We start from the raw sequence: 27,761 nt of genomic DNA, 5'->3' as shown, positions 1-27,761 counted from the left end.
TTAGCCCCCAGCAACGTGAGCGGCTGAGAGGTAGCGGGTGCAATACCGACCATGGCAGTGAAGGTTCTTCCCTCTCTTTCCCCCCCCCCCCCACAGCCGGAGACCACCTGGAATGAAACCAGGAAACGCCGAGACAAGGTAAGGTAGAAAACTTTTTTCTAAGTCTCCGGTCTCCGAGGCTCGGATAGCCGCACAGATCGCCTGCTGGAGTCTGTACCATCTGATTGATCAGCCCAGGCCGGGCTAGACCCCGATTGGATACAAGGGTCCTTCCATGTGGAGACCCTTTGAGGTGGTCGCTATCTTGCGCACAAAACCATGGCACCACCGGCCAAGAAAACCAAGGCACAAGCCCTCTGCCCAGCCTGCCACATAAGAGCGGCGCAGCACGAGGAGGCCACGGCTTTGTGTCTACAGTGCGAGGAGGCCCTGGGAGAACCTGGACAAGGCCCTCCCCAGCCAGTACAGGAATCTGGATCCACCGATAGTACCCCGGACCTCTCTATCCCCAGCATGACCTTCCCCCAATCGGGGTCCCTGTGGAACACAATTGCCTTTAATCTAGACCTAAGATCCTTCTCCTTGGTAGAATTCTTTAAGGGTCTACACACTTTTGTCCACCTGCAGCCGCCACCAGAGGACTCTTGCCTCCCAGGGTCCTCCAGGCCTTCCAGTGACGTGTCCTTGGACGAGGATCAAGACCCCCCGGAGGAAGGGGAAATACCTCCAGGAACGGAACCTTACCGAACCAAGAGGCGCTTCTTCTCCAAAGACGAGATACCAGATCTCTTGGCTCTCAGCTTGAAGGAGCTCGCCATTCCAGGCACAAGTGCCACAGAGGAACCAAAGACGAACCCTCTCCTAGAAGGCTCCGTCAGGCCTTCTGCTACTTCCCCTTCCTGCAAAACGTACAACAGCTGATCAACTTGGAATGGGCGGCCAGTTTCAAAGGGGGGCGGGCCCTGGAAGCCCTATATCCACTGGAACCCTCAGCCAAAGATCTACTAGTGTTCCCCAAAGTGGACGCCATGGTCTGCGCGGTCTCAAAGCGCACTACCATTCCAATTGAGGGAGGAGCGGCACTCAAGGATACCTAGGACAGACATCTGGAATCCATCTTTAAACAGTCATTCGACGTATCAGCTATGTCACTATAGATTGCTGCCTGCTGTGCCGTGGTAACACGCGCCTGCTTATCCATAACTAGGAACGCCGCCACACCTGGTGAAGCACTAGAACCAGTGGTATCCTTCCTCACGTATGCGACCTCTGACCTGGTACACACCTCAGCCAGGGGCGTCTCATCCGTAGTGGCAGCCAGAAGACAACTCTGGCTCCGAAGTTGGTCAGCCGACGCGACTTCCAAGATGAAACTCACGAGAATGCCCTTTAAAGGTGCCCTCCTGTTCGGAAGCGAACTGGAGAAGTTAGCCGACAAATGGGGCGAATCTCCAGTACCTCTGTTACCGGAGAGCAAGAACAAAAGAAGCCAACGCCCCTCTCCCTGATTACCTAGGGGCAGAGGATCACAGCACTTCACCTCGCACAAGGGGGCCAGTCCTTTCGGAACAAACACAACAAGAGGAGAACCGGCTCAGGCACAGGCCCCAGCTGCACCCTACAATGAAAATCAGCCGACTCATCCACAGGAAGAAGGCATAGGGGGCAGGCTTGCCCTATTCTACCAAAGATGGGTCGAGATAACAGCGGACAAGTGGGTCCTAACCGTCATTCGAGAGGGCTACTACCTGGACTTCCACAACATTCCTCCGGACAAGTTCGTGAAATCTCCTTGCCATGCACCCTCCAAGAGGACGGCAGTGGAAACCACACTGGCCAAATTGCTCGCCCTAAAGGTCATAACACCGGTGCCCACGCAACAACAAAATACTGGGCACTATTTCATCATCCCCAAGAAAGAGGGAACGTTCTGGCCCATCCTGGACCTCAAGTCAGTCAACCGCTACCTGAGGGTACCACATTTCCGCATAGAAACCCTGAGCTTGGTCATAAGGGCAATACAGCCGGGAGAATTCCTTACATCCCTGGACCTGTCAGAAGCCTACCTGCACATTCCAGTCCATCACGAGCATCAGCGATTCCTACGCTTCACGATCCTGGACCACCACTACCAGTTCCGGGCGTTACACTTCGGGCTAGCCACAGCCCCCCGCACGTTCACCAAAATCATGGTGGTAGTGACGGCGAAACTGAGGAAAGAAGGAATCCTCGTACACCCATATCTGAATGATTGGCTGATCAGGGCAAAATCTCCAGACGAAAGTCACCAGGCGACCACCAGAGTCAAGACTCTACTGGAGAGCCTCGTGTGGGTCGTTAACACAAACAAGAGCTGTCTGCAGCCCTCCCAATCTCTAGAATACCTGGGAGTCTGGTTCGACACCAAACAAGACAAGGTCGTTCTTCCCCCTACAAGGAGAAGAAAACTGATGAACCAATTGCGAAACCTGCTAGGAGGTCTCCGCCCCAAAGTATGGGACTACCTCCAAGTCCTCTGCCTCATGACATCAACCCTGGAAGTGGTCCCGTGGGCAAGAGCCCACATGTGACCACTGTAGCGCTTTCTACTGTCACAATGGAATCAGATGTCTCAGGACTACTCCGTTTGCCTCCAGCTCCCAGAGGAAGTGCGGAACCAGCTCCAGTGGTGGCTACAAGAAGACCATCTAAGCAAGGGAGTAAGGCTATCTCCACCAACCTGGGTCTTGCTCACCATGGATGTGGAGCCCACTGCCAGGAATTGACGGCCCAGGGACAATGGAACAAGGAAGAGTCAGGGTGGAACATCAACAGACTGGAAGCCCGGGCGGTCAAATTAGCCTGCCTACGGTTCCGTCACAGACTCCAGGTCAAATCTGTCAGTCATGTCTGACAACACCACAACAGTTGCCTACATCAACCGCCAGGGGGGAACCAGAAGCCCTGGAAATAGATTCCCTAATGGCGGGGGGTGGAAGCAAACCTACAAGGGATCTCAGCCGTCCACATCGTGGGAAAAGACAACGTCGCCATCTTCGCCACCTTAACATCAGCAGATTCCTAGTCCGATACCTGGAAAGGTCAGAACCCGTGCAAAAGACGGACCCACCTATTCGTCCTTCACAGCAGGAAGAAACAAGGAGAAGCGGCCTCGTGGGCAACCATAGCCCGCTGGAGCAAAGAAGTAATCAAGGCGGCCTACGTAGAGGCAGGCAAGCCTCCACCGCTAGAAGTTAAGGCCCATTCCACTAGAGCCCAGACAGTGTCTTGGGCGGAAACAAAGATGCTGTCACCCATCGAGATCTGTCGGGCGGCGACATGGTCCTTCATTCACACCTTCTTGAGGTTCTACTGCCTGGATGTTCAAGCTCGGGAGGACACAGCATTCGCAAGGGCAGTACTAAGTGGACCACGGGCAGCCTCCCACCCAGTTCAGGAGTAGCTTTTGTACATCCCATTGGTCCTGAATCCATCTGCTACATGCTAGGAAATGGAGAAATTACTTACCTGATAATTTCGTTTTCCGTAGTGTAGACAGATGGATTCAGTATCCCGCCCACAGCTGCTGCTATGCACGAAAACCTTGGGTGTCAATTCCCGAGAGCAAGACAAACACGGGTAAGCCACGCTTCCCTTCAGCTAGGACACCCATAGTTACCAGGTATTGGCATTTCTCGGTTGAGGGCACTGGCGGTCTCCAGCTATAGTCCACATCAACCAGTTCAAGTTAATCACGTTTCTCAAGTTATTCAAGTTAAACAAAGTTAACCAAGTTAATCAAATTATCCAGACATACATATATCCACAGTTGCTTTGCGAGGAGAGTACTGAAGAGCAGAGCTTCCTGCACGGGTATATGTTCTGGTGCTGACGTCAGATTGAAATCTGACTCCGTCTCCAACTGCTATCCGGAGCACACTATTTTATTTATTTATTTGTTTAACACTTTTATATACCGAAATTCATGTAGAAAATTACATATCACTTCGGTTTACTTGCGGTTTACTGACACTATACCCATTTGTCCTGAATCCATCTGTCTACACTAAGGAAAACAAAATTATCAGGTAAGTAATTTCTCCATTTATTGGGCTTCCAGATTCATTTCCTTACAGGGGCTGTGGCATCATGGACTACCTGTAAACACGCACACTGACACACACATTTTTAACCCTTTCCTCTACTATATTGTCAGACATTGCAGAGAAAATCTTTTGGCCAAAGGCCATAGGCCGTTTGCACCCAAAGTTTAACAATTAGGTATTACTGGTGTATGATGACTTGGACTCCCCTCCAGGAGGCTATAAATATTCTGCAGCATTCCTCTCAGCCTAGGCCGGCATAAGCAGTAGAAACCAGGCTCAGGAATCAAATCCAATCTCCAATATGACACTGTGTGTGCGTCTGCCACTGAGCATAGTGCTAGCCCCAGAGTCCAACATTTTTGTAAGGAGGCAAGCCTGATCATACCTTTAAGCAGCTAACCTGGAACAACCATATTGGTGAGGGTCACCAGTGACTACACAGGACTGCATGATGCAGAAGTGTAGTATATGTGATGCCATTTGTGACCTTTTTTAACAGCCCAGTGTATCATTAACAGTGCTGCTGCCTATGTCATTGCGCTCGGGAGAAGCAGCTTAAAAAGTTAAAACTAAACTGATTCAGTAGGATGAGTAATTCTTTCATCTATAAGAGATTCAGAAATAGCACCTATGAAACAGATTTATTTTGACTGACCATCCATTCCTCTGACCATCTTATAGAAACAAAAAAGCATGATGGCAGAGAACGACAGTCTCTCCATCCACTCCAAATAGCAACATGCTGAGGAAAGAAGATGGGTCTGAGGAGCTTTCTTGTTTCACTCATTTCCATCATAGTATAAACACATAAATGGCAGCTTTTATCCATGCTTGCTCTAACGATCATTAAGAGGCTGCCTTTTGCAATGTTTCTTCAGAGAGAATTGTGCAGCTTAATTGACACATGAAGGGGAAGAGCTCAATGGGGACTAACACAACAACCATCTTGAACTCCTCCAAAATCCCATAAAAGCTTGGCCTTGATCAAGTTTATTGATTTAGTGCTACTTTATTTAAAAAAAAAATACATATAAAACCTCTGGTTACCAGTACGTGGCAGCTCTGTGACCTCCACTTCACGTCTGCTTAGTTTATTGGTTAAATTTTTTTTTAAACATGCAGTTACTTAATGCTATAACACAAAAGAAAGTAGAGGATTTGTTCTCTCTGTAACTGGTATTTCCAGACAATTAGCTGGCTTCATTAAACTATCTGCTGACAGCTTCCTCGCGGTCACATAGCAACCACCAAGCTCTGTTCCCTCCCAGTGGAGCGAGCATGTTTTACCCTGCAAACCATCTAAATCAGAGCTGTGAATTGCTCCTTATGTTAGTTCTACCATGTGGCATTATGAACTGAGGTTTTTGGGGGATTTTTCAATTTTTAGTAAGATTTTTAGTTATGACTCACAAGATGTCAGCAAGCTGTTGATATTTTAGGAGGTGGTCAGATGGAGTCAAAAGCGAGACCTCCTTGATAGCAGTGGAGATTTGTAAAATTCCAGTTTTTCTGTGGTTCTAAACCCACCTGGTTTAGGTCTAAGAACTAGATTGATGATATATTAGCATGCATCTCATGTGAAGAACCTTCATTCTTTCCACACTCCTACTGACTGTATGATACTGTTTTGTGGGGTTCCCCACTCCAATTATTGTTTGTTTTTTTGACAAGTATTGCTCTAGTCAGCTTTTATTAGGGTTTTCAGCAATTTTTGAAGTTTTAATTATTTATTTTTTAATACTCTTTATTTAACAGGCAATGCACACCATGAAAATCAGATCAAATAATGTCAGCTGAACAGCCAATAACTCACCTGCCTGAACATTATGGGCAATACAAGACATGCAATACTGTAAAACATCCTCTTTACTTTAATCACTCCCCCATGCCCTTTTCCGCCCCTAGATCCTAACTCTTATTGCTTCAAATATTCCCAGTATCTTTTCCAAATTTCATTATACTTTTCATCCAATTTTCCCCATATCGAATATATGATCTTTTCTATCAAAGCAATTTCAGTCAGTTGGGACCTGGCATTGATATGTTAGGTGCCCCCTTCCAAACCAACGCAATAGTATGTCATGCTGCATGGAATACATTGGTTAAACAACTCTGCCCAGACCATTCACATTTACCTCCCCATTTTGCCAGTAGCCCCAGACCTGTGTTAATGAAATTTGTATTTAATTAATCAGCCGAACCTCACGCTCGACATCTCCCCAGAAGGCCAGTACGTAAGGGCAGGTCCACCAAACATGTAAGTATGTACCATCTAGCCCACAACCTCACCAACACAACAGGAAGGCCAAGCGAGAAAAGACAGTAAAGAAAGTCGGGTGACAATATACTCTATGTAACAATTTAACCATAAGGTCGACCCTTTTGCCACACATCAACACACAGTGTGCTGCCAGCCATATTGCATTCCAATCTGTTTCGTCCAGCAAAAGCTGCAAATTTTCATTCCATTTGTTTATTACGGAGGAAATTTTTCCCTGGAATCTCATCAGTGTCAGTAATACCCCTATACAGTTGTGATATCGCTCTCCCTCTAATGGCTGGGTCACTCACGAAATGTTCTACTGAACTCTGATGTCTTGGGACCAATCCTATGCCTTTCCATTTATGCAAAGAATGTTGTAGTTGCAAGTCAATACAATGAGTCTTCTGCTCAATTTGATTAGTAATCAGATCTCCAAATTTCCGAGACCTCCCCCGCTCCACAGTTGCCATACATATCTCAGGCCCGAATCCTGCCAGTTAGTCATGTCTGGGTAAAAAGGAGCAGTAAGACAAATACGGGTTCTTGACCAGAGTCTTTATAGGGGATATTTCCTTCTGCACTTCACCCATGTGCTTTCTTACCCTCCTCCATACCTGAACCATGTGGGCTATGATAGGATTGCTACGCAAAACCATTCTCATGGCTAAAGACATGCCAGGTAGTGTCAGCAATAATGATAACCAATACTCTGTGCCCTCTCCACAGATAGCCATCCATAATTTTACCTCTGGATTGAGCCAATCCCATAGGCATGTCAACCTGGCCGCCCAATAATAGCTCTGCAAGTCCGGCAAGCCCATACCTCCCTGAGACTTGGGCATATGTAATATAGATCTGCAAATGCGAGCCACTTTATTACCCCAAATGAAGCTTCCTACCTGGCCATTTAATAAGTCAAATATATGCTGCAGAATAGAACAGGGAATGTGCTGAAAAAGATACAGCAGTTTGGGAAGTACACACATCTTAATTAAATTTGTGTGTCCCGAGCATGATATCTTTAAATCCACTCATTCCCTGAGGTCCTTATGAATAGCCCCCAAAAGAGGGACATAATTCAGTTTAAATAAATCCTTCAAGTTAGTTGAGGTCCTAATTCCCAGATATGCGAATCCGGATTCAGTCATGCAAAACTGCCTCAAGCACAGAGGTATACGAGACCCTCCCCTAAGAAACTCAACTCTGACTTCACAGGGTTAAACCGATATCTTCATAATGTCCTATATTCTTCCAAAAGCTTCATTAAATGAGAACCTGACCTATTCACTTGGGACAAATAAATTAAAATAGCATCTGTGTACAAAGATATTTTATGATGTATCCTGTCTATTTTGATCCCTCGAATACCTGTGTTCTCACGTACCACCTGTGCCAGTGGTTCAATAGCAATAGCAAATAAAAGGGTCGTGTACGGGTAGCTACTTCAATAGGCTCGCTCAATTGGCCATTTATCATAAAATATGCCTTAGGAGACGTATATAAGGCAGTAATCCATCTATTGAATTCTTCAAGGAATCTGAATTTATGTAATGTATGAAACAGATAAGGCTGTTGAATCTTGTCAAATGCTTTTTTTTGCGTCAAGGGTTAGAATAGCCCCAGACATATTTTGCGATTGTATAAAATGTATGATGTTAACCTATGAGTGTTGTGTGTCAACACTTTTATGAAACGTTTGGTTTCCACCTCCCACCCCCTCCCAATTATCAGTGGTACCATATCTTCAATGCGCTGCTACAGTATTTTAGCCAGTATTTTAACATCTGAGTTAAATGATATTGGTCTAAATGAGTCTACTTCTAACTCGTCCCCTTTTGTTTATATAATAGCGTGACACGGGAGAATCTGTACTTGGACCGGTGCTTTTCAATATATATATATAAATGATCTGGAAAGGAATACGATGAGTGAGGTTATCAAATTTGCGGATGATACAAAATTATTCAGAGTAGTTAAATCACAAGTAGATTGTGATACATTACAGGAGAACCTAGCGAGACTGGAAGATTGGGCATCCAAATGGCAGATGAAATTTAATGTGGACAAGTACAAGGTGTTGCATATAGGGAAAAATAACCCTTGCTTTAGTTACACGATGTTAGGTTCCATATTAGGAGCTACCACCCAGGAAAAAGATCTAGGCATCATAGTGGATAATACTTTAAAATCTTTGGCTCAGTGTGCTGCAGCAGACAAAAAAGCAAACAATGTTAGGAATTATTAGGAAGGGAATGGTTAATAAAACGGAAAATGTCATAATGCCTCTATATCGCTCCATAGTGAGGCTGCACCTTGAATACTGTGTACAATTCTGGTCGCCGCATCTCAAAAAAGATATAGTTGTGGGGGAGGGGGCATGTCCGGGGGTCGGGGGCGGTCCGGGGTGGGTCTGGGGGCGTGATGACGGTTCAGGGGCGGGCCGGGAGGGTGGTCCCGAGTCCCCCGGCACTGTGCGCAAGTTACACCTGCTTCAACAGGCGGAACTTGCCCAACAAAGGTGGGGGGGGGGGGGATTTAGGGAGGGCCAGGGGAAGGTGGGGGGACGTGGAAGGAAAGTTCCCTCCGAGGCAGGCTGCCGATTTTGCGCAGCCTTGCGTGCGCCGACCCCGGATTTTATAAGATACGCATGGCTACGCGCGTATCTTATAAAATCCGGCATACTTTCGTTCGCGCACGCATACTTTTTAAAGATCTACCTCATTATGAGCAGATCTTAATAAGATGCTATGTGGGACTGGAGTACAGCTTTTTGCTAAAGCTTTGCCCAAAAAAAAATCTAGGGGGTACCAAGGCATGAGTTCTAGACTTCTTGGCTCTTTTCATGATGGATTTGGCCACCACACTCTGATGCAATAACTGGGGTTAAGAACATAAGAAATTGCCATGCTAATAGAAGGACTAGGGGGCACGCCATGAAGTTAAGAAGTAGCACATTTAAAACCAATCAGAGAAATTCTTTTTCATTCAATGCACAATTAAGCTCTGGAATTTATTGCCACAGGATGTGGTTAGTTCAGTTAGGCTGGGTTTATAAAAGGTTTGGATAAGTTTTTGGAGAAAAAGTCCATTAGCTGCTATTAATCAAGTTGACGCTGAGGTAGATCTTAAATAAGTACGCGTGCACGTACTTCTGTTCGTACAACCGGCGCGAACAAAAGTTCACTGGATTTTATAAGATATGCGCGTAGCCGCGCATATCTTATAAAATCCGGGGTCAGCTCGCGCAAGGCTGCGCAAAATCGGCAGCCTGCACGCGCCAAGCCGCGCAGCCTGCCTCCGTTCCCTCCGAGGCCGCTCCGAAATCAGAGCGGGCTCGGAGGGAACTTTCCTTCCGCGTCCCCCCACCTTCCTCTCCCTTCCCCTATCTACCCCACCCCCCCGGCCGTACCTAAATCCCCCCCCCCCCCCCAACTTTGTTGTGTGAGTTACGCCTGCTTGAAGCAGGCGTAACTTGCTCGCGCCACCTTGGTATCCCCCGGCATAGCCCTCCTGGCCTGCCCCCGGACCCGCCCCGGACCACCCCCTCCCGCCCCTTTTACGAAGCCCCGGGACTTACGTGCGTCCCGGGGCTTTGCGCACCGGCGGCCTATGCAAAATAGGCGAGCCGGCACACGAGTGCCCTGCGCGCGTAAATCCGGCAAGATTTACGCTCGCAGGGCTTTTAAAATCCAGCCCTTAGGGAATAGCCACTGCTATTAATTGCATCAGTAGCATGGGATCTTCTTAGTGTTTGGGTAATTGCCAGGTTCTTGTGGCCTGGTTTGGCCTCTGTTGGAAACAGGATGCTGGGCTTGATGGACACTTGGTCTGACCCAGTATGGCAATTTCTTATGTTCCTATCTCATGACTTTTTAGTTTTCTTAGAAGCCTCTCATGAGGGACTTTGTCAAATGCCTCCTGAAAATTAAAATACTACATCTACCAGTTCACCTTTATCCAGTTTATTAACCCCTTCCAAAAAATGAAGCAGATTTGTGAGGCATGACACTAACTTCTGTTTATTAGCTGCCTTAGTGACTATTTAACACACAAACATACAAAATAATATACCCCAATAGTTTACTTCTCCCCAATACTTTTAAAAAAAAAAATTTCCCAAGCAGAACTTACGGATTCCTTTCAGCTACCAGCAAGGTGATCCTCTCCTCTGTGCTCTCACTGGATTATCATTGTATACTGCATTTTTTGCAATTACTATAACAGTACAAATCAAAGATCAGCACAGTACTTAAAACTCACCATCTCATCCTGCTGTTCTCCTTTTGTCACTGTCTTAATCACTTATAAATCACAAAGTCTTCATTTTGTATTCACAATGATGAGCAGCATAACCTTGTAGTTCTTCAGTATCCTCAGAAGTTTTGGTGGAATTTATCCTGTTGTTGGCCAAAACTTTAATAAAAGAGATCACGGAAGCATGAAAGCAAGATCTTTTTCAGGAATGATTCCTTTTTTACTTTGGATGAGTTACCATCTAATGTGAGAGAAGAGACAGATTTCCTTAAATTTTAGGAAAGCTTTAAAAACCTGCTTGATGAAAGAATGTTTTTTGTAGAGTGGATTTTTACTTTATTTTATTAGTTTTAAGTTTATTTTAAATTTTTTATAAATTGTTAAAATCCATGTTGTAAATCACTTAAGATAATGTGTTCCGTTAGGCGATACATAAATGATTTTTAAATAAACAAGTAAATAAATTGTCTTAGCTTCCTTTTCGCAGAGACAAATTTGGTTTCCACTTTGGGATTTGTCCATAAGGAAGCCAGTCAGATTGGAAACTTCCTCATCTTTGATCCCACAGATTCTGGAAACTTTATTGGCAATGACAATTTGTATATTTCTTGTCATGGTAATACATAGAGTGATTTAAAATAGAAAAAAATACATAAAAAAATTTAAGTGCAGAAAATACAGTTCTGATTCTGTGTTGTCATTTGGTCTGATTATCTCTCATTTTGCTGCTAATTCTGCTGTTTCTCTGAGGACAAACAAGATGTAATACCCTCAGTGACCTCTTGGTGAGGAGCGCCAGTCCTCCATGATTCTCAGGGGTTCACTGCAGCCTCCACCAGTCTTGATATCTGCCACTAAGCCTCCTCTCGGTTCTGAAGAGGATCTGGCCACACCTCCTGCATCCCAATCAGTCTTGACATCTGCAATCTTTGAGGAGGAGCTGGAGAGGCAAGTGCAGCAGGCCATGGAGAAGGCACTGCAGGGCCTCAGGTTTAGGGCACTGATGGCATTGGGCCCGGCACCATCCCTCCTTGAGCTGCTCGTCTAATCCCTGCACGTGCTCATCTGAGTGCTATCGACACCCTTTACCTGTGTCTATGCCCAGGGTGGCATGAACACCCGTCAGGCATTGAAGTGGCCACTGAGCCAGACCAGTAGTTGTCCCTAGTTCCTTGGAGGAGGAAATGTATCCAGGGTTAGCCTCAGGGTCCAGGCCCAACTGGCCAGTTAAGTCTGTTCCTATACTACTGGCTGGGGACCAAGCACCTCGGGACCTGTCCCTTTTCTCCGACAGTGGGACAAGGGTCTCTTTGACCCTGGGAGGAAGGCTCCTCGGGTGTTTCAGATGGCCTCCCTTCTGACTTTCCGCCTCCTGACAGCAGAAGGAAGTTTCCTCCGGTATGCCTCTCCGCAGACTTTGTCAGGTTGATGGTGGAAACCATCCCCTTTACTTTATAGAGAACGATACCCAGTACAAAATGCTGGATATTTTCCAGTATGTGTAGCCACAAGATCCTTCTGGAGTTTCTGATGAGGATGTGGAAAAACCTTTTTTTTTTTTTTTGTGGCTCCCGTGACTTGGAAGGTGAATACAATATATCTCGTCCAAAAGGCCCCCAGTTTCGACCAGTGGGTCCTCACCATCATTTGCGGAGGGTACATATTAAACCTATTGAGTGCCCCACCAAATTGCCCTCTAAGTCCATTGTGGGGACCAGAAGCACATCAGGAAGTGTTTCTATTGGAGCTGTATCCTCTGTTAAAGGCCAAAGCGGTCAAGCCCATTCTATCAGGACAACAAGGGTGGGGATTTTACTCCCAGTACTTCCTGATTCCAAAGAAAACATAGGGACTCCATCCCATCCTAAGGGCCTTGAACAAGTTTCTAAAAAGAGAAAAGTTCAAGATGGTTTCCTTGGACACCTTGATACCATTACTACAAAAGGGATTGGCTATGCTCTCTTGATCTAAAGGATGCCTATACTCACATCCAGATATTCCACAGCCACTGGAAATATCACAAATTCATGGTGGGAAAACAGCACTTCCAGTACTGTTTTCTTCAATTTAAGCTAGCGTCTGTCCCATAAGTCTTTACAAAATGCCTGGCCATGGTGGCAGCATACCATTTGCTGACTGGGAGTTTATTTTTTGCTATCTGGATGATTGGCTGGTCAAGAGCACCTTTCGGGCAAGGCCGAAGGGTCCATGAACATAAGAACATGCCATACTGGGTCAGACCAAGGGTCCATCAAGTTCAGCATCCTGTTTCCAACAGTGGCCAATCCAGGCCATAAGAACCTGGCAAGTACCCAGCACCTCAACTATCCAGGTGCTGGAGTCACTAGGGTTCAGCATCAACAACCCCAAGTCCCATCTCAGCCTATCACTTTGATTGGACTTCATTTTAGCCCCACTAGACATAGTTCAAGCCAAGGCTGCCTTGCCGCAGCAATGGGCCATCAACATTATGACCATCGTGGCAGAGATTAGACATTGCCAGCAGGTATCAGCATGGCAATGTTGAGGCTATTGGGCCATATGGCTGACACAGTACAGGTTACTCCCTTGGCACACATGCACATGAGATGAGCCCAATAGACCTTGCGATCCCAGTATCTTCAAGCCACTTAGGATCTACAGGACTGCATCAGAGTCACTCCAGGACTCTTTGTCCTGATGGTGGGAAATTTCCAACCTGAGGGTATTCTTCAAAATTCCTGGGGTCCAAATTGTCCTGCCCCATATGCGTCCACCCTAGGCTGGGGAACCCATGTAGATGGACTCAGCACCCAGAGGTTTTGGTCTGCCCAGGAACATCTCTGTCAAATAAACTTTCTGGAGCTCCAAGCAATCAGGTATGTGCTGAGGGCTTTTAGAGAAATCAGTTGTCCAACAAAATTGTTGTTCCAGACATACAACCCAATGGCAATGTATTATATCAACAAGTAGGGAGGGTATGGGTTCTTACCTCCTATGTCAAGAGGCTGACCAGAACGACATATCTGGCTGGTATGGAGAATGTGATAGAGGACAGACTAAGATACTCCTTCAGACACCATAAATGATCTCTGGATCAAGTGGTAGCGAATTGGATCTTCTACCTTTGGGGAAGTCTGAAAATGGATCTGTTTATGGCTCCTTGGAATAGGAAGGTTGCTCAGTTCTGCTCCATTTGCAGGGGACACAGCAAGCTAGCCTCTGACACCTTTGCCTTTCCTGTATGCACAGGGTCTACCTCAGTTCCTGATGGTAGCGAAGACTTTGAAGGTCAGGGAAGGCAAGAGGGGGACCATGATTCTCATAGCCCCCCATTGGCTGTGGCAGATCTGGTTTCCACTCCTTTGAGAATTATCCATCCGGAAAACAATCAGAGAGGGGATTTCACCAGATCTCATAACCTAGGATCGGGGCAAGTTGTGACATCCCAACCTTCAAGACCAGTTGCTCAAAGCTTGGATGTTGAGATGTTGATTCTATAACCCCTCAGTCTCTCGGACTATGTGCCTCATGTGTCCTCATGGCTTCTAGAAAGCCTTCCCCAGAAAGTCCTAGGGAAAGAAGTGGAAGAGGTTTTCTGTGTGGTGTGAGAAAAAGGCCCTAGACTTGTGGTCTTGACATCAGCTTTGGAGAGGTGTAGGAGGAGTTCATCTGTGTGCAATTGGCATATATCACCATGGTGTAGAGAGCAAGCCCATCTCTTTACATCATTCTGTGGGCTGCTTCAGTTGACACCTTCTGCTTTGCCCTGAGACCTCAGCATGGTTTTGGCTCAGCTAATGAAAGATGCTTTTGAGCCGCTGCGCTCCTGTGACCTAAAGTTACCTGACTTGGAAGATTGTGTTTTGGTGGCGGTCAATTCAGTGCAAGGTTAGTGAACTCCGGGCTTTAGTGACTTATCTACCTTATATTAACTTTTCATGATAGGATGGTCATGCGCCTGCACCCTAAGTTGTTACCTAAGATGGTATCTGACTTGCATCTTAACCAGTCCATCGTCCTGTCAGCATTTTTTTCCCAGGCCCTTTAGCACCAAGGCAAACAAGCCCTGCACAATTTGGACTTCAAAAGAGCTTCTATCTGAAGTGGATGGAAGCCCAAAGACAGTCCACACAGCCTTTTGTTTCTTTTGATCAGAACAGGCTAAGGATTGCTGTTGACTAGTAGACTACATCGCTTTCTGTTATGCTCAGGTCGCATTGCATTTTGGAGTCATATCAAGGCTCATTCTTTTTGAGCCATGGCAGCGATATTGGCCCACTTGCGGGCAGTCACCATGGAGGAGATCTGGGGAGAGCTATGAAGTGGCGTTCAGTCCACTCATTCACATCACATTACTGTTTGGATAGGGATGGCGGACAAGACAGTAGGTTTGGCCAGTTTGTTCTTCAGAATTTGAGGTTTAGAACTCAACTCTGTTCCTGCCTAGGTCCCATTATTTCTGTTTAAACGGCCCGTTGTCCTGTTCCCAACAAAATGTTATTGTGCCCATTGGCACCTGTTTTGTTGGTTCCCTTTTTGTTGGAGGGGACCGCATGTAGCTAGGGATTCACCCATACGTGAGGACTGCCATCCTGCTTGTCCTCAGAGGAAGCAGTTACATACCTCTAACAGGTGTTCTCTGAAGACAATAGGATGTCAGTCCTCTCAAGACCAGCCCGCCTCCCTGTGAAGTTTGGTCTCCACTATGTGATTTTTTTCTTTATTATTTTATTCTCAATTCTCTGCTCAAAGCCTGAGGGGACCCTGCGTTGCCACGTGGTGTATTGCATGCCGGAGCATGCTCAGAGAGGCTCAGTCAAAGTTCTAGAAACTTTGACATAAGTTTTCTGTGCCGGGCTCCCTTGCATGATGTCACCCATGTGCGAGGACTGACATTCTGCTGTCTTTGGAGAACCCCTGTTACAGATAAGCAACTCTGCTTTCTCTTTGCCCCTAGGATTGTACAGAGTTTGCACTGCTCAATCTTTTATTTTGTCAGTTTTGGGAAATTTTTAGGTTCAGATTTAATATACCAACTATATAAAGATCTGGGTGGTTATATATAGTAAAGATTACTAACTAGATTATATATATATATATATATGCATTTCTGATTTTTAAATCTCTGGTATTACATTACATGCAGAATCTGGTTTCTCTCGGTCTCCAGATGCATTTTTTTTGCATATTTCTGTTTGTACTTTGTGGTCCATTATGTGCATTAGGTAAGGGTTGGTCTGTGTTCTGCTTGTGTGACTGAGTTGAAATATTCTGCTAGTGTATAGGCTGTATATGGAGATAATAGCAATCTATTTAGTAATCTTTAGCTCTTTAGGACTTTAGGTCCCATTGCAATATTTGCAGTGCTACTTTTTCACTGGTAGAATATTTTACAGTTTCTGTCCTGGGAGTTAGTGTTATTGGTATGGTGGATTTGCTATATAGGTTTTGTGTTTCTTCCAAAGTGCCTGGTAGTGGAGGGGAGTGTATCTTGCTGTTACTGAGGTGATAAAAGAATTTGATATATTTTTTTTTTTTTGGTATGGTGAATGCTAAGGGGAAACATCCTAATTCTGCTCGGCGTCTTGTTTAGAGGGATTTCTGAACAGGAGGTGCAGGGCTTCTATTGGTATTCTGTTCCATTTTGCATAGTTTTGGTTTAATAATAGAACAGCCTTCTCTCCCATATAAAAGGATTGATTGAATGATGCTATTAAATAATTTGAATAAAAGTTTTACTCAAGACTTGAAACTGGCTTAGGGTTTCTTTGTTACATCTCAGGTGCTTAGAGCTGTTTCCTATAGTCTTTTGTAATGCCCTCACAACCTGGATATTGAGATGGGTGTAATGCTCCCTCGGATTCTCCTACAAAGTGTGTTGGATATTTCTGGTCACTAGCACCAGAAGATCTTGTGGTTTTAAGCGGAGAAGGTTTGCCATCTAGTATGAGGACAAAACTCTAGATCCCTTCTCTTGACCCACACAAAAGCTACGTTAATACCTTCTACATCTTTCAGACTCTGTCCTTAGTGCAATTGATGCTTATCAACATGAAGAAGGGAACCTCATTTCTGTACAGCCTTTAATTATCAGAATTAAGCCTCCCACCTAGCCACCTGCACTGTCATAGTATATCAATTTTGTTTTTCATGATGAAAACCCCTATCAAGCCAATTATCTCTCTTGAGCTTGCTCTTCTGGTGGCAGTCATTTCAGCTCGCAGTGACAATTAGCTCTAGGCCCTAGTAACTTATTCACTAGATACTAGATTTCATGAGAATATGGTGGTGCATGGCATGCATCCAAGGTTCCTGCCTAAGATGATGATGGAGTTCCACCTTACATAGTAGCTGATGACAGAAAAAGACTAGCCCATCCAGTCTGCCTGATCATTCCTGTTCACATACTAAGGATATTTCCTAGCTGCCAGTTGTAGAGCATAAACACTAATAAAATCTCTCCTTATCCAGGACAGTTTTTGTCATCTTCCTCATTTGTACTCTGCCATCTTGGGCAGATTAGCATACAAGATTCCTCATTTAATTCATAGCCAGCACCTCTCCCGTCCCATGTCTAACCACCAAACTTTCTAATAATCTAAATCGCTACCAATACTAGTGTGGCTATTGCCCAAATATCCGGCCTCCTAGGTCCCTGTGCAACTTACCAAAACAGAGCAGACATGATTGCCTGCATTTCTGCTAGGACGTCTAATCCCCATTCCAAACTCTGCCACCAACCTGTACCCACCAGCTCTCTCTCTCACTAATAATCCTGCCACGGTGTCCCCACCAGTTTCTCTCGTTCTCTCAATTCCCCCTATCTCCACCTCTCCCTCCCTTAAGCTTCGAAGCATTTTTCCTCTCTCTCAAAACCCTACCCCCCACTCCATGCTTCATCTCCAATAGGCACCAGCTGTCATCGTCCTCAGCCTGACACTGCTACCTACTGCACGTGCAGGTCACTGATGGCACCTCTTCTTCAGCCCTTTTCACTCAAATTGGCCTGCCCACCACCTGCTCTTCTTTGGCAAAACAAACTTCCTGATATGATTTCCTTTTCTTCTGCCTTATTGGGCTGCTGAAGTCCCTCTACCTGCTTCTCTTTAGCCTGTCTCTTCCTTCGGCCCGTGTGTCGCTGATGCTCCTTCCTCCTCCTTGACCCCAGCAGGCCGCTGACACTTCCTAATCATCTGTCATGAAGGCTGTAGGTGTCATGGCTCAGGTTCTGGTTGCCGTTATGAGCTGGCACTTGGCTTTTGTTGAGCCCTTCCATGTTTAGGGGAGTCCTGGTGATGCGGTGCAGGGATTGCCACATAGGCACATAGAAAGGCTTTTGCCTTTTCAGAAAGCAGTGGAAGCTACTCATCCATTTAATACCAAGCACAATCATATGACCCGCTTGCATGACCAAACTGCTGTTTTCAGAGAACACCTGTCATAGGTAAGAAAATGATTGCTACTGTAGGAGCAACTATGGCTGGCTCCAATGCAGCAGTGATGAGACCAGATGCTGTCTTTTCAGCCCTCAGCCAGCAGTGGGTGGCAAGAACATCTGAGCAATTGTACTGGGGAGAAAGTGGGATGGTGGCATTAAAAAAAAAAAAAAAAAAAAAGTAGTAGTACCAGCCCAGGTGATGGAACCGTCTGTTGTAAAGCTGCTGTTTATTTTACTGTTGATTGATTTTCAGATATCTGAGTGAGGTGGCTCAGTAGTGCATGCTTAGTGCCTTCAGAAAGAACTGTGATTTCACAGCTGAGGATAGGCAGACAAGTCTTTCTATGGAAAGCGGTTTATAGTTACCCTTTAAGCAGCAAGGACTTGTAGCCAGTTCCTAATCAGTGTCTTGTTTCTTTTACTTAAGAACCCATAAATGCCAGTTTCTTGTACTGCATCTGCATTGTGGTTTGATGTTCAGCGTGTATTCCATCACAGTGATTAAACAATAAATAGCTCCGTCCTAGTGGCACGTGCCTCTCAAGAATAGGAACAGCAGTACTACCTAGCAGAGTACTAAAACTAGCAGTATGCGGTATCTTGAGTTTTGGCTTCACCATCCTTATTTGGTCTCATTCTTCGGTTTCCCTCTTTATTTTGTCTTCACTTTTTTTGTGTCTTTAAACTTGTGTTATTGCCATAACCTCTGCTTTTAAACAGATTCTTCCCTAAGTCTAATCTCCAGCTGACGGTTGCACTTATACCATACCCCTATAACAGTGCCGCCTATGTGGAGTTGTTGTAAGGACGAAACATAGCAGTACCTTGCCTACTTCAGGATAATGGACGTGGCTAAGGAACTTCCAGATACTTTAAATGCTAACAACTTCTCATAAATGAGACAAAATCAGGTGCAAAAGTAGAATCTTATAGTGTTTAATTGCCAAATGAGTTGGCTAACATACTTGTACAGCTGCATTAGACGTGGAGGTGGCCTTAATAGAGAGGTAGTCTACATACAACATATCCTAGATATTATGAACAATAAAAAGCATCCACATTCAACTTAAGCTTTATTTCATATAGCATCATTCTGGAAAACATCTACATTATCCTCTTGCTCCCAAACCCACTTCCCTTCTAATTTTGCTCTGTGCTGCTCACCAGACTGTGCAAAGTGGAGTGAGGAAAGGCCTTTCAGAATTCGGGGCCTAGACTCAGGATGCGTCCACACTTGTACACTGTGCCTGCCATGTGTGTGATGTCAACCCTCACAAATTCTTTTCTCTCCAGCAGACACCACAGATAATTCAGATTTGGAAGATGACATCATTTTGGCCCTCAATGAGTGAAGGGGGATCAATGTGCCGCATAGATGTCAAAAGTGGGAGAGACTCCCTTCGGAAGGTGGGGGACCTTGTCTGTCGGCAGTGAATCTAAAAGGAGATATAGACTTCCGTCTCTAGCCCACCCCTCCTCCTTGGTTTGGATTGGATTGGTTGGAAGACCTCTGCAAGTCTCTGAGCTCCCTTGAAATAAACATCCTGGCAAAGCGGCCTTTCTGTCTCCCTCCGGCAGCTCCTTTTGTTTCACCCTTTGAAGACTGGACCAGACCCCACCCCAAGACAGCTGGGGGTCAGAGGTCAGGGTATTTTCTTTTGTATAAAGTTCTTTACTAAAGAACAGAATTAGTTTTGTATAAAACTAACCAACAAAAAAGACAAAAAAAAAAAAAAAGTATTGAAGGAATGAAAAGTAAGCAGCTGTGTGAACGCAGAGGGAGGGGATCCCTGGCTCTGGCACTACCTTACTATCATCATTTCAGGCTCTGCCAAACCTTTTTGTTTTGATTTTTTTTTTTTTTTTAACATTTCAAATCCACCCAAAGTGCATCGTTTTTACACAAAGTATTGAAAACTGAGCAAAAAAAAAAAAAAATTTCTTAACATTGGTAAGGGTGATGAATTTCTTTTATTATAAATGTATAATATATTTGCATTTTGTCTCCTGGTCCCTCCAAGTTTGAAGTTGACAGGTGAGGGGCATGGCAGGGCATGGCTCTAAGGAAGGGAGGAGTTGGGGGTGCTGTTCAGAATTTCAGGTATGGATTCACACACGTGAAAACAAGCTGTCGCTCTGTTGAAGATGTAAGAATTTTTTTTGGCCTTTATTTTGCAGATACAACACCCCTTCCTCATATGAGTGTGTGTGTGTGTGTGTGTGCGCGCGCACGTGTATACCGACTGCATTGAAATACAGAAAACGTTTCACTGCTGTGGCTTAAGCAAATCGCAGCGCATCCTCCAAAAACAGCAGAATGCTGAAGGAAAAATTGGCCCATGTTAATCCCTGTTTCTCTACCTCTAGAGCCTGCCAAAAAATCTCAGAGAGAAACCCTGGTATAGTGAAGGAAAAGCAGAACAGCCATACAGATTTCAGTGGAAACACTGCCTTTACCAAAGTCTTTTAATCTCTTCCACAGGCAAATTAGAAATGGCAAGAGAATGCACCTCACAATTACAAAAGTGAGTTAAAAGTGCTGTGAATACAGGGATGGGTGTATCCAGGCTGCACTTGACTTTTTCTCAAGTTTCTGGCATGGATAGTGGTGAAATTATATTTTTGCTATGAGAGCAGTAAGCGGTCACTCTTGATTCCTTTGTATTGGCTTCCATATTTTTCCTTTGCGGGAGGGACGCGAGTTTACAGAACTGTGCCACTCATCAGGTACTACTTATGCATGGCTACTATTGTTGCCCACCAGAGCAAAGTTGCTGGTTGTGTGAGCCCTGCTGGTACTAACATTAATGCAAATGTTCACAGCTCCCGGGCGGGGGGCAGTCCAGTTGTCGTGCAGCGTGACCAGATTTAAAGCCCGTGATTGCTGGGTTCTGGAAGGAGCCTTGGTGGGTGGTCAAGGACTTATCGATGCAGCAACTGGCGCGAAGCAAGTTGGGAGGGGGATATTAAATTATGGAAAAAAAATCCCCAGGAAATAAAGGCCTAAGGTGCTGTAGCCCAACCAAGGCTGGTTCTGATTGCGTTTGAAGCCCAAAGGAGCAGAAGGAAAGTGCAGGGCCAGAACAAAATGGCAAGATATTAATCAGGGAGGGGGGACTGTCAGATGGCATAATGAATGATCAGTCTGAATAGCTGTTTTAGAAGAGACTCGTTGCTTTGTGCTCCCCAAGCATTTTTCATTGCTACAGTACAAGGCCAGAAGTATTTTAGCGACCTGTTTGGCTTGGAGTGCAAGGGGTTTTCTCCCATTTTGTGCCTATGGAAGCAGGGCCCCAAGGATGCGAGGTTGTTCTTTTCTTCAAGTGACGCAAGGAGATGGGTTCAGTCCCTTTCTTTTAGTTTTTCTCTTTTTTTTAAAAAAAAAAAAACAAACCTTTTGTTCCTATTCCTCTGTATATCCCATGGTGTGGAAATTGCAAATCAAAGGACATTTTCTTTTCATGTAAAATGTATTTATTTAGAAAAATAAAAAATTTTTACTAGTCCTAGCTTTTAAAGGGTCTTTTTGCTAGCCAGTGTGTTTTTTCTTAAAAGAATTCTTTCAGTGTAATGTTTATTATTGAAAATGTGCTCCAGGTCTTTGGGTCTGTGTCTTGCTGTTGAAACCATGTTTTGTTTTCTCGGGTACCTGTGCTTTCATTTCACTTTGCAGGTAAGCAGGGTTTGGTTGAAAAGGCTTTTCTGAAAGGCATGAATAGTGCCATGTGAAACTACTTGTGCTTTGGAGCAGTAGGAAGGTCACATTAGAATCACTGACAGAATCGTAGGGAAACATTTCTAAGCTCTGCGGGCTGTGTCCTTTCTGAGAAGGCAAATCCCTTATTTCCAAGATTTCAAGCTTTCCAGCCTGTTACTGCACCAGAACAATTAGGGTTTCCACTGCTTGTTTTTGGGCCTGACGTTTGTGTGACTGCTTTCAGTGTTATCTGTGACTCACCAGTGCATTATGGGACTCCGAAACTCTTGGATGCTAGCTCAGCCGAGTACCTATATCCATTTCACTGCTCTTTAAAATTATAAATCTTTTGTCAAACGAGTGCCAGAAAGCAGAAGGTAAGCATTTAGATTACCTTTAAATAGCATCACACTTATTTTTTGGTAACTTATTCTTAATGACATGTGGGGAACCTGCTGTGGTAAGAGTTCTTCCCAGCCTGGCTCTGTGAAATCATACTGTTGTCTACTTTTTATATACAGTGTATTTATGGCTAAAGACGTGGAATATAGCGCAGAGGCTCAGATCCATTCACCTGAGGAGCAGTTCAAATCTAGATTAAATCAGAAATGTTCTCTACCCTTTTTTGCCTTTATCACACCCTCCCTGCCTCTGTAACCTCCCAACCCTGTTCTTACCACTGTCAGAAAATATGACAGCAGATGAGGATCATTCAATCCATCTAGTCCGCCCAATTCTACTCCCAGTCTAGCTAGGGTCTATAGCATTAACCTATCTCTCCCCTCACCTCCTTGCCACTAGGGATCATCTGTGCTTATCCATGCTTTTAAAGTCCCATCATTGTTTTTGTCTCCTCCACCTCCATTGGGAGTCTGTCCCATACATAATGTTTTCTGCTGTTGCTCCCGAGGAGGGTTGGGGCTGTGGTTGGCATGCTTGTGTTGCCAAAAGCTGTGCTGTTGCTCCCTGGAATAAATGGGATTTGTTTCTTGTGCTGTAATAGGCCCTATTTTGTTGTCTTATCTGCATTTTTCATCTTTCCTACTCCCCACTTCAGTGGTGTTGTCTTAAGGTAGCTAATCAATTTTAGATATGTTCCAACAATGAAGTTATCACTTGAAGCAATCATTAAGAGAGTTTCTCTTCTTCTACTTATTTAGTTTGAGTACTGTTTCATGTTACATATTTTTGAAATCTCCAGTTTAGTAACTCCCATCATTATGAATCTTATCCTGAATCCAGGCAGATCTCGCATGTAAAGTATGATTCGGCTCATCCATATTAGCATGAATGATACTGCTAGGTACTGCACAGAACGTACAAAAAATGACTTCATGGTTCTGGGAAAGAGAGAAAGCAGATAGGTGCACATAGGGTATTCTCAATTCTGCGAGTCAAGGATGAAGACCAGGGCTGAGAAGGATGTAGTCTGGAGATGAATGAATGGCTGCATAGGTAGTTTTGATGAGAGCATTTTGGCTTCCTGCATCGTGGGATGATATTCCAAGAATTGCTTAGCAAAAAATGGGGTCCACCCACCAACAAACCAGCAAATGTCTTCCAAAACAGACTGGCAGACTTACTAAGGAGGGCTTTAAACTAAGATTTTTGGAGATTAGTGGACAAAGCCCCACAGTAAATGTACGTCCTCAGATAAGTAACACACTTAGAGAGAAATTAGAAAAATGGGCAGCATCTGGAAAGCTCTGTAATGCTCTTGCAGGCCGATTGAATATGAACTCGCTAAAAATGGGTATCCAAACCGGGCGCCCATCTACCTCTCCAGGGCATGTGATGCAATATGTAAATATACAGCCAAAGGAAATTGTGCATCCTGGGCATCGGCACCCAGGACACGTGGCTGTGTGGGGGTTTCCAAAACAGGCACTCCATACGAGCATCTGTTTTATCACACAGCAGTAAGTTTACCAGCACAATATAAACACAAATGGGCCGATGCAATAAATGTGCGAAGAAAGTGGGCGCTGAGCAGTCAGCGCCCGCTTTCTTAACGTGCCCCCAAGGGACACTTGTTAGTTGAGCATATGTTTCCTGCACCCGACTGTCAAGTATTTTTTTTTTAAACTTGTTTTTGTCTTCCTCCTATTTAATATGGCAACGATGTTAAGTAGGAGAAAATACAGAAAAGCAGTTTTTTCTGCTTTTCTGTACTTGTTTTAAATGCGCTCAGCTATTAACGCCTGCTCCAGGCAGGCGTTAATAGCTGATCGCTAAATGTGCGTCTGAGACTCACTTTTTTTTTTTGCATCGGAGTGAATGCCTAATAGCGTCATTCTCATGCATTTGCATGTGATGAGCCTCATGTAATAGCCTCATTCACATGCATTTGCATGTGATGAGCGCTATTAGATTCACTCCGCGTCTGACGCGCATTGAACAGGCGCTAATCCCTTTATTGCATTAGGGGATTGATTAGCGCCTATTCAACCCATGTCCTCCTGCTGGTTATACAGTACACTCGGCCCCAAAATATACATGGCCTGGAGTGTGTATATTGTGTGCCCAGAAATGTTTTTTTCTGTCATGCCACTTTTATTTTTTGATGTTGCTTTCTGTGGTTCCTCTTACTTAGTATCAAGAATATGGATATAAGAGGTTTGCATGCACTGCTTGCATTGCATGGAAATCTACTTCATGCATATTCCTACTGGATATTCTGAAAACTAGACCTGTTTTGTGGCTCTTGAGGACTGCAGTTGGCCACCCCTAATCTAGAAGTAGGGAAATTTTGGATTGTCTGAAGAAAGAACTGTTCTGGTAAGAGCCAACACTGGATCTGGTGTGTTACACATGGGGAAAGTGTTTCTGATGTCATAGTGGAAAATCATACGCAATCTAGTGATCACTGGATGATATGGGTCAGTATTAAGAACACAGGCAGTGGTGATTCATTCAAAGGCGAGGGTCCTGGCTTTAGGAAAACTAACTTTATGATGGGGGAGTACCTCAAGAAGCCATTTAACTGGATGGGATTAGCTAGGAGATAGAAACGTCAAGCAGTAGTAACTAGAAGAGCAGTGGGCAAAACTAGATGGAGATATTGAAAGGGCAGCAAACCTTTTTGTTAATAAAGGTAAGAGAAAAAAAGGCAACTAAGCTTTTTCTAAATAAGTGGCTGAAATGGTAAGGGGAAAAAATGCTTAACACTCAAAACTACAAGCAATCAGTCAGGAAGGAAGACTGACTGACAGTATCTGAAAAGTAGGAGAGGGAAGGACAAATGGATGAAAAAAATCTAATGCAGTAAGAGGGTAACGACTTGTTTTAGATGTAGTATTAGCTGGAAGGAATAAAAAAATGGGAAGGAAAGACTCAGATGAAGGGGTGAAATACATAATGTGTGACTAGGAAAAAGCAGAATTGTTAAATATTTCTGCTCACTGAGGAAGGCCTTGGCGTAGTTCTCCAGCAAAGTGCCACACATAGTCATCACTTTGCAACGTGGCCAGAGCGGGTATATGGAAGGATATTAAGGTAATTTAGGAGTGTAGTGGCAGCTCCACTGTCTGACCGTTTCAGTGCTGCTGTAGAGTCAGGTGTGTTCCAGCGGACTCCGAGATTGGCAGATACACTTTCCCTTCAATGCCCACGTCGTCTGACCTTGGGCGGGAGTAAATGAATGGAGCTGGTGCTAACACAAGGCACACTGCACTTTCTGGAAGCCAATGGCTTCACTTCACCTTCTGTTGCCTCAAGTACGAATTTAGATGGGAAACCCTCTGGGGCTTTGAAGTGCCTGAAAGGCGGAACTGAAATCACATAAATGACAACAGGGCCATCCCTTTATATTCCAGTATAAGAAATGTAGGATAGAAAAAATCAGATTACTATCATAGCTGAGGTACAATCCCCCTGTTTGGAAGCATACAGTAGTCTAAGATGTAATGCGCAGAGCACCTGACGTGGGAAAGGATTACCAGTATCGCTGCTCTAGTGCTAGTATCTTAGCACAAAGCTGAAATGAGCTCAGGTAGTTGGGGGCTGCTCATTTTTGTTGCAGGTGGATAGAGGCAGGAGTATTTACTGTCCCTTGCCTGTTTGATATATCACCTTAAATGCCCCTGGTTGTGCTTTTCTCTGCTTAGAAGTGCTGTGTGCTCCTCACTTTGGGTGTGGTTAGGTGCTGGGACAGGCAGTGAGAGGAATATCATTGCTATTGTTACTAAATGTTCTTCTGCAGTTCCCAATGCCTCCAGTTGTCATTCACCTGTACACAGCTTCTATTCAGGTAACTTTTTTTCATTTTCTTTTCACTTCATAAAAGTCTTTATGCAAACCTACCCTCAATAGCATTTGTATAACAAATGATTTTCTCTTTCAGATGGTCACTTGAGACACAGAAGATCTATACGTCAAAGCCTGGCTTCTCCTGATCTCTCTGCTGCCTTTGTATATTTGCCTTTATTTTATAAACTCAGGCATGTTTTAGGAATAAGGTGAAATCAGAGCCTTAGCAAAGTATTTATTTTATTTACTATTTCTACAGTTGCTACCAGCATGCACAGCTCATTCAGTGCTACTCTCCCTATCCCTATTGCACACTGCCTAAGCGTGAGCACTAGCAGTGTAAGTGACTTGCTCAGGATCACCTGCTGACCAACTGCACGTAGGTGTTTAGGTGCACAGCAATGGCCTCTCATTACTTAGGTAATACACAAGAAAGCATGTAACTTGGCCTGTTGATGTTTGCCCTAAAAAAAACCCCTGCTTTTGCTCAACTTCTTCAAATATAATAAAAAGTCTATGCCTCCTTTTCCTTGGAAATGTTTTACATGTCTATAGCTGTGAGATGAATATGATTAGAGTTTGTATAGTTTGCTTTAAAGCCAAGCACCATAGCCCTGCTTCCACTCCTAGTGTGACCTTTGGGAAGTCATTTAAATTCAAGGTGGTCTGTGGACTTTGTAATAAAATAATTTCTCTTGACTAGCTTTCCATCGAGCCAGCTCTCTGTAAATACATATCTTCACCTATAGATAAGGATATAGCGCTTGTGCAATTAGCTGCTTTCCAATCAGTCCTCCTACTACCTAAAGGTAAGGTAACTTGCAAAAGGCCTAGGACCAATGCTGTGTGATTTCATACTGTAGTGAGGAGCCTGCTGCTTTATTTCATCCTTTCTTCTCCCTTGGTGCTTATCTTCACTTTATCCCCCTGTGCCATAGCCATTCCTGGTTTGAGAAAAATAGCTTTGGCTCCCCCCCCCCTTATAAATCACAGATCTTTTGTAGGAAAAAAATACACCTCAATAATTGTCTTCACCTACACTACTTTTCTTTTAGTAACAGTGTACGGGGATGGATAAAAGTCTGCAAGGCCTGTTTCAGCTGCCCATTTCTCCTTCTGTGTTCCAGCTGCTGGTGCTGAACTAATCCATGGCAAGCTTGACATTTTGCTCCAGCAATATGTGAACAGCTTCTGCTTTATATACAAGATCTCTAGCCAGCCCAGATCTGCACCTCTTCACCTTCAGGCCTGTGCACCCACCTTAATGTTGACCTCTACAGCTTTAGTTTTGTCTCTTGTGTGATCTAATTTTACAGATAGTATATTATGGATAATATAAGCTAGAGTTGATGATGAAGAGTAACAAAAGCTCACATAAAACAGAATGTGAATAATAAAGGGGTGGTAGCTGCTTTTTGCCAGCTGCACTAAAATTAATACAAACTTCATCTATACTGGGCTCTAGCTTAGATGTTACCATTCAGAAAAGAGATCTTGTAAAGCTCTGTAGATCTCTAAAACCATTACCTGGCAAAAGGCTAATCAAATGTAAGGAATTTAGAAAGGATTTACAAACCAGACAACTCAATATTATCTCATTATGTTGGAGCCTGCATACAGTATATAGGCTCATTTAAGAAAGGCACATTAAGAGGCAATAACAATGATTAGGGGCATGGAACATTTACTATATGAGGAAACTTAAAAAAAAAAAAAGTAAGATTTCATAAATAGGAAGCTTATTCCCCCGTGCTCATGACAAGAACGAATGAATGTATAAGTTATAAATTAAGC

At 44.4% G+C, this 27,761-nt stretch overlaps 1 protein-coding gene across 14 annotated transcripts in view; it reads left to right on the top strand.

The window, feature by feature from the left end:
* The window catches only part of DCAF1 (DDB1 and CUL4 associated factor 1), a 466,661-nt gene that overhangs the window by 420,200 nt on the left and 18,700 nt on the right, over positions 1-27,761 (top strand). For 7 of the 14 annotated variants that reach the window (XM_029599550.1, XM_029599554.1, XM_029599548.1 and 4 more), the window contains 2 exons: positions 25,921-25,968; positions 26,062-26,605. The exons of 1 other annotated variant lie outside the window; for it this stretch is intronic. In XM_029599550.1, the coding sequence (XP_029455410.1) occupies positions 25,921-25,968; positions 26,062-26,180 (167 nt within the window). In that variant the 3' untranslated portion in view covers positions 26,181-26,605. Of the gene's footprint in view, positions 1-19,315; positions 21,529-25,920; positions 25,969-26,061; positions 26,606-27,761 lie in introns of those variants that run through there. 6 more of the 14 variants (XM_029599559.1, XM_029599553.1, XM_029599561.1 and 3 more) reach the window with 3 other exon arrangements.

The sequence above is a fragment of the Rhinatrema bivittatum genome, chromosome 4 (genome assembly GCF_901001135.1).
Source record: "Rhinatrema bivittatum chromosome 4, aRhiBiv1.1, whole genome shotgun sequence".
Taxonomy (NCBI): domain Eukaryota; kingdom Metazoa; phylum Chordata; class Amphibia; order Gymnophiona; family Rhinatrematidae; genus Rhinatrema; species Rhinatrema bivittatum.
Note: the sequence above shows the minus strand (reverse complement) of the source record. Positions and strands in the feature narration are given on the sequence as shown.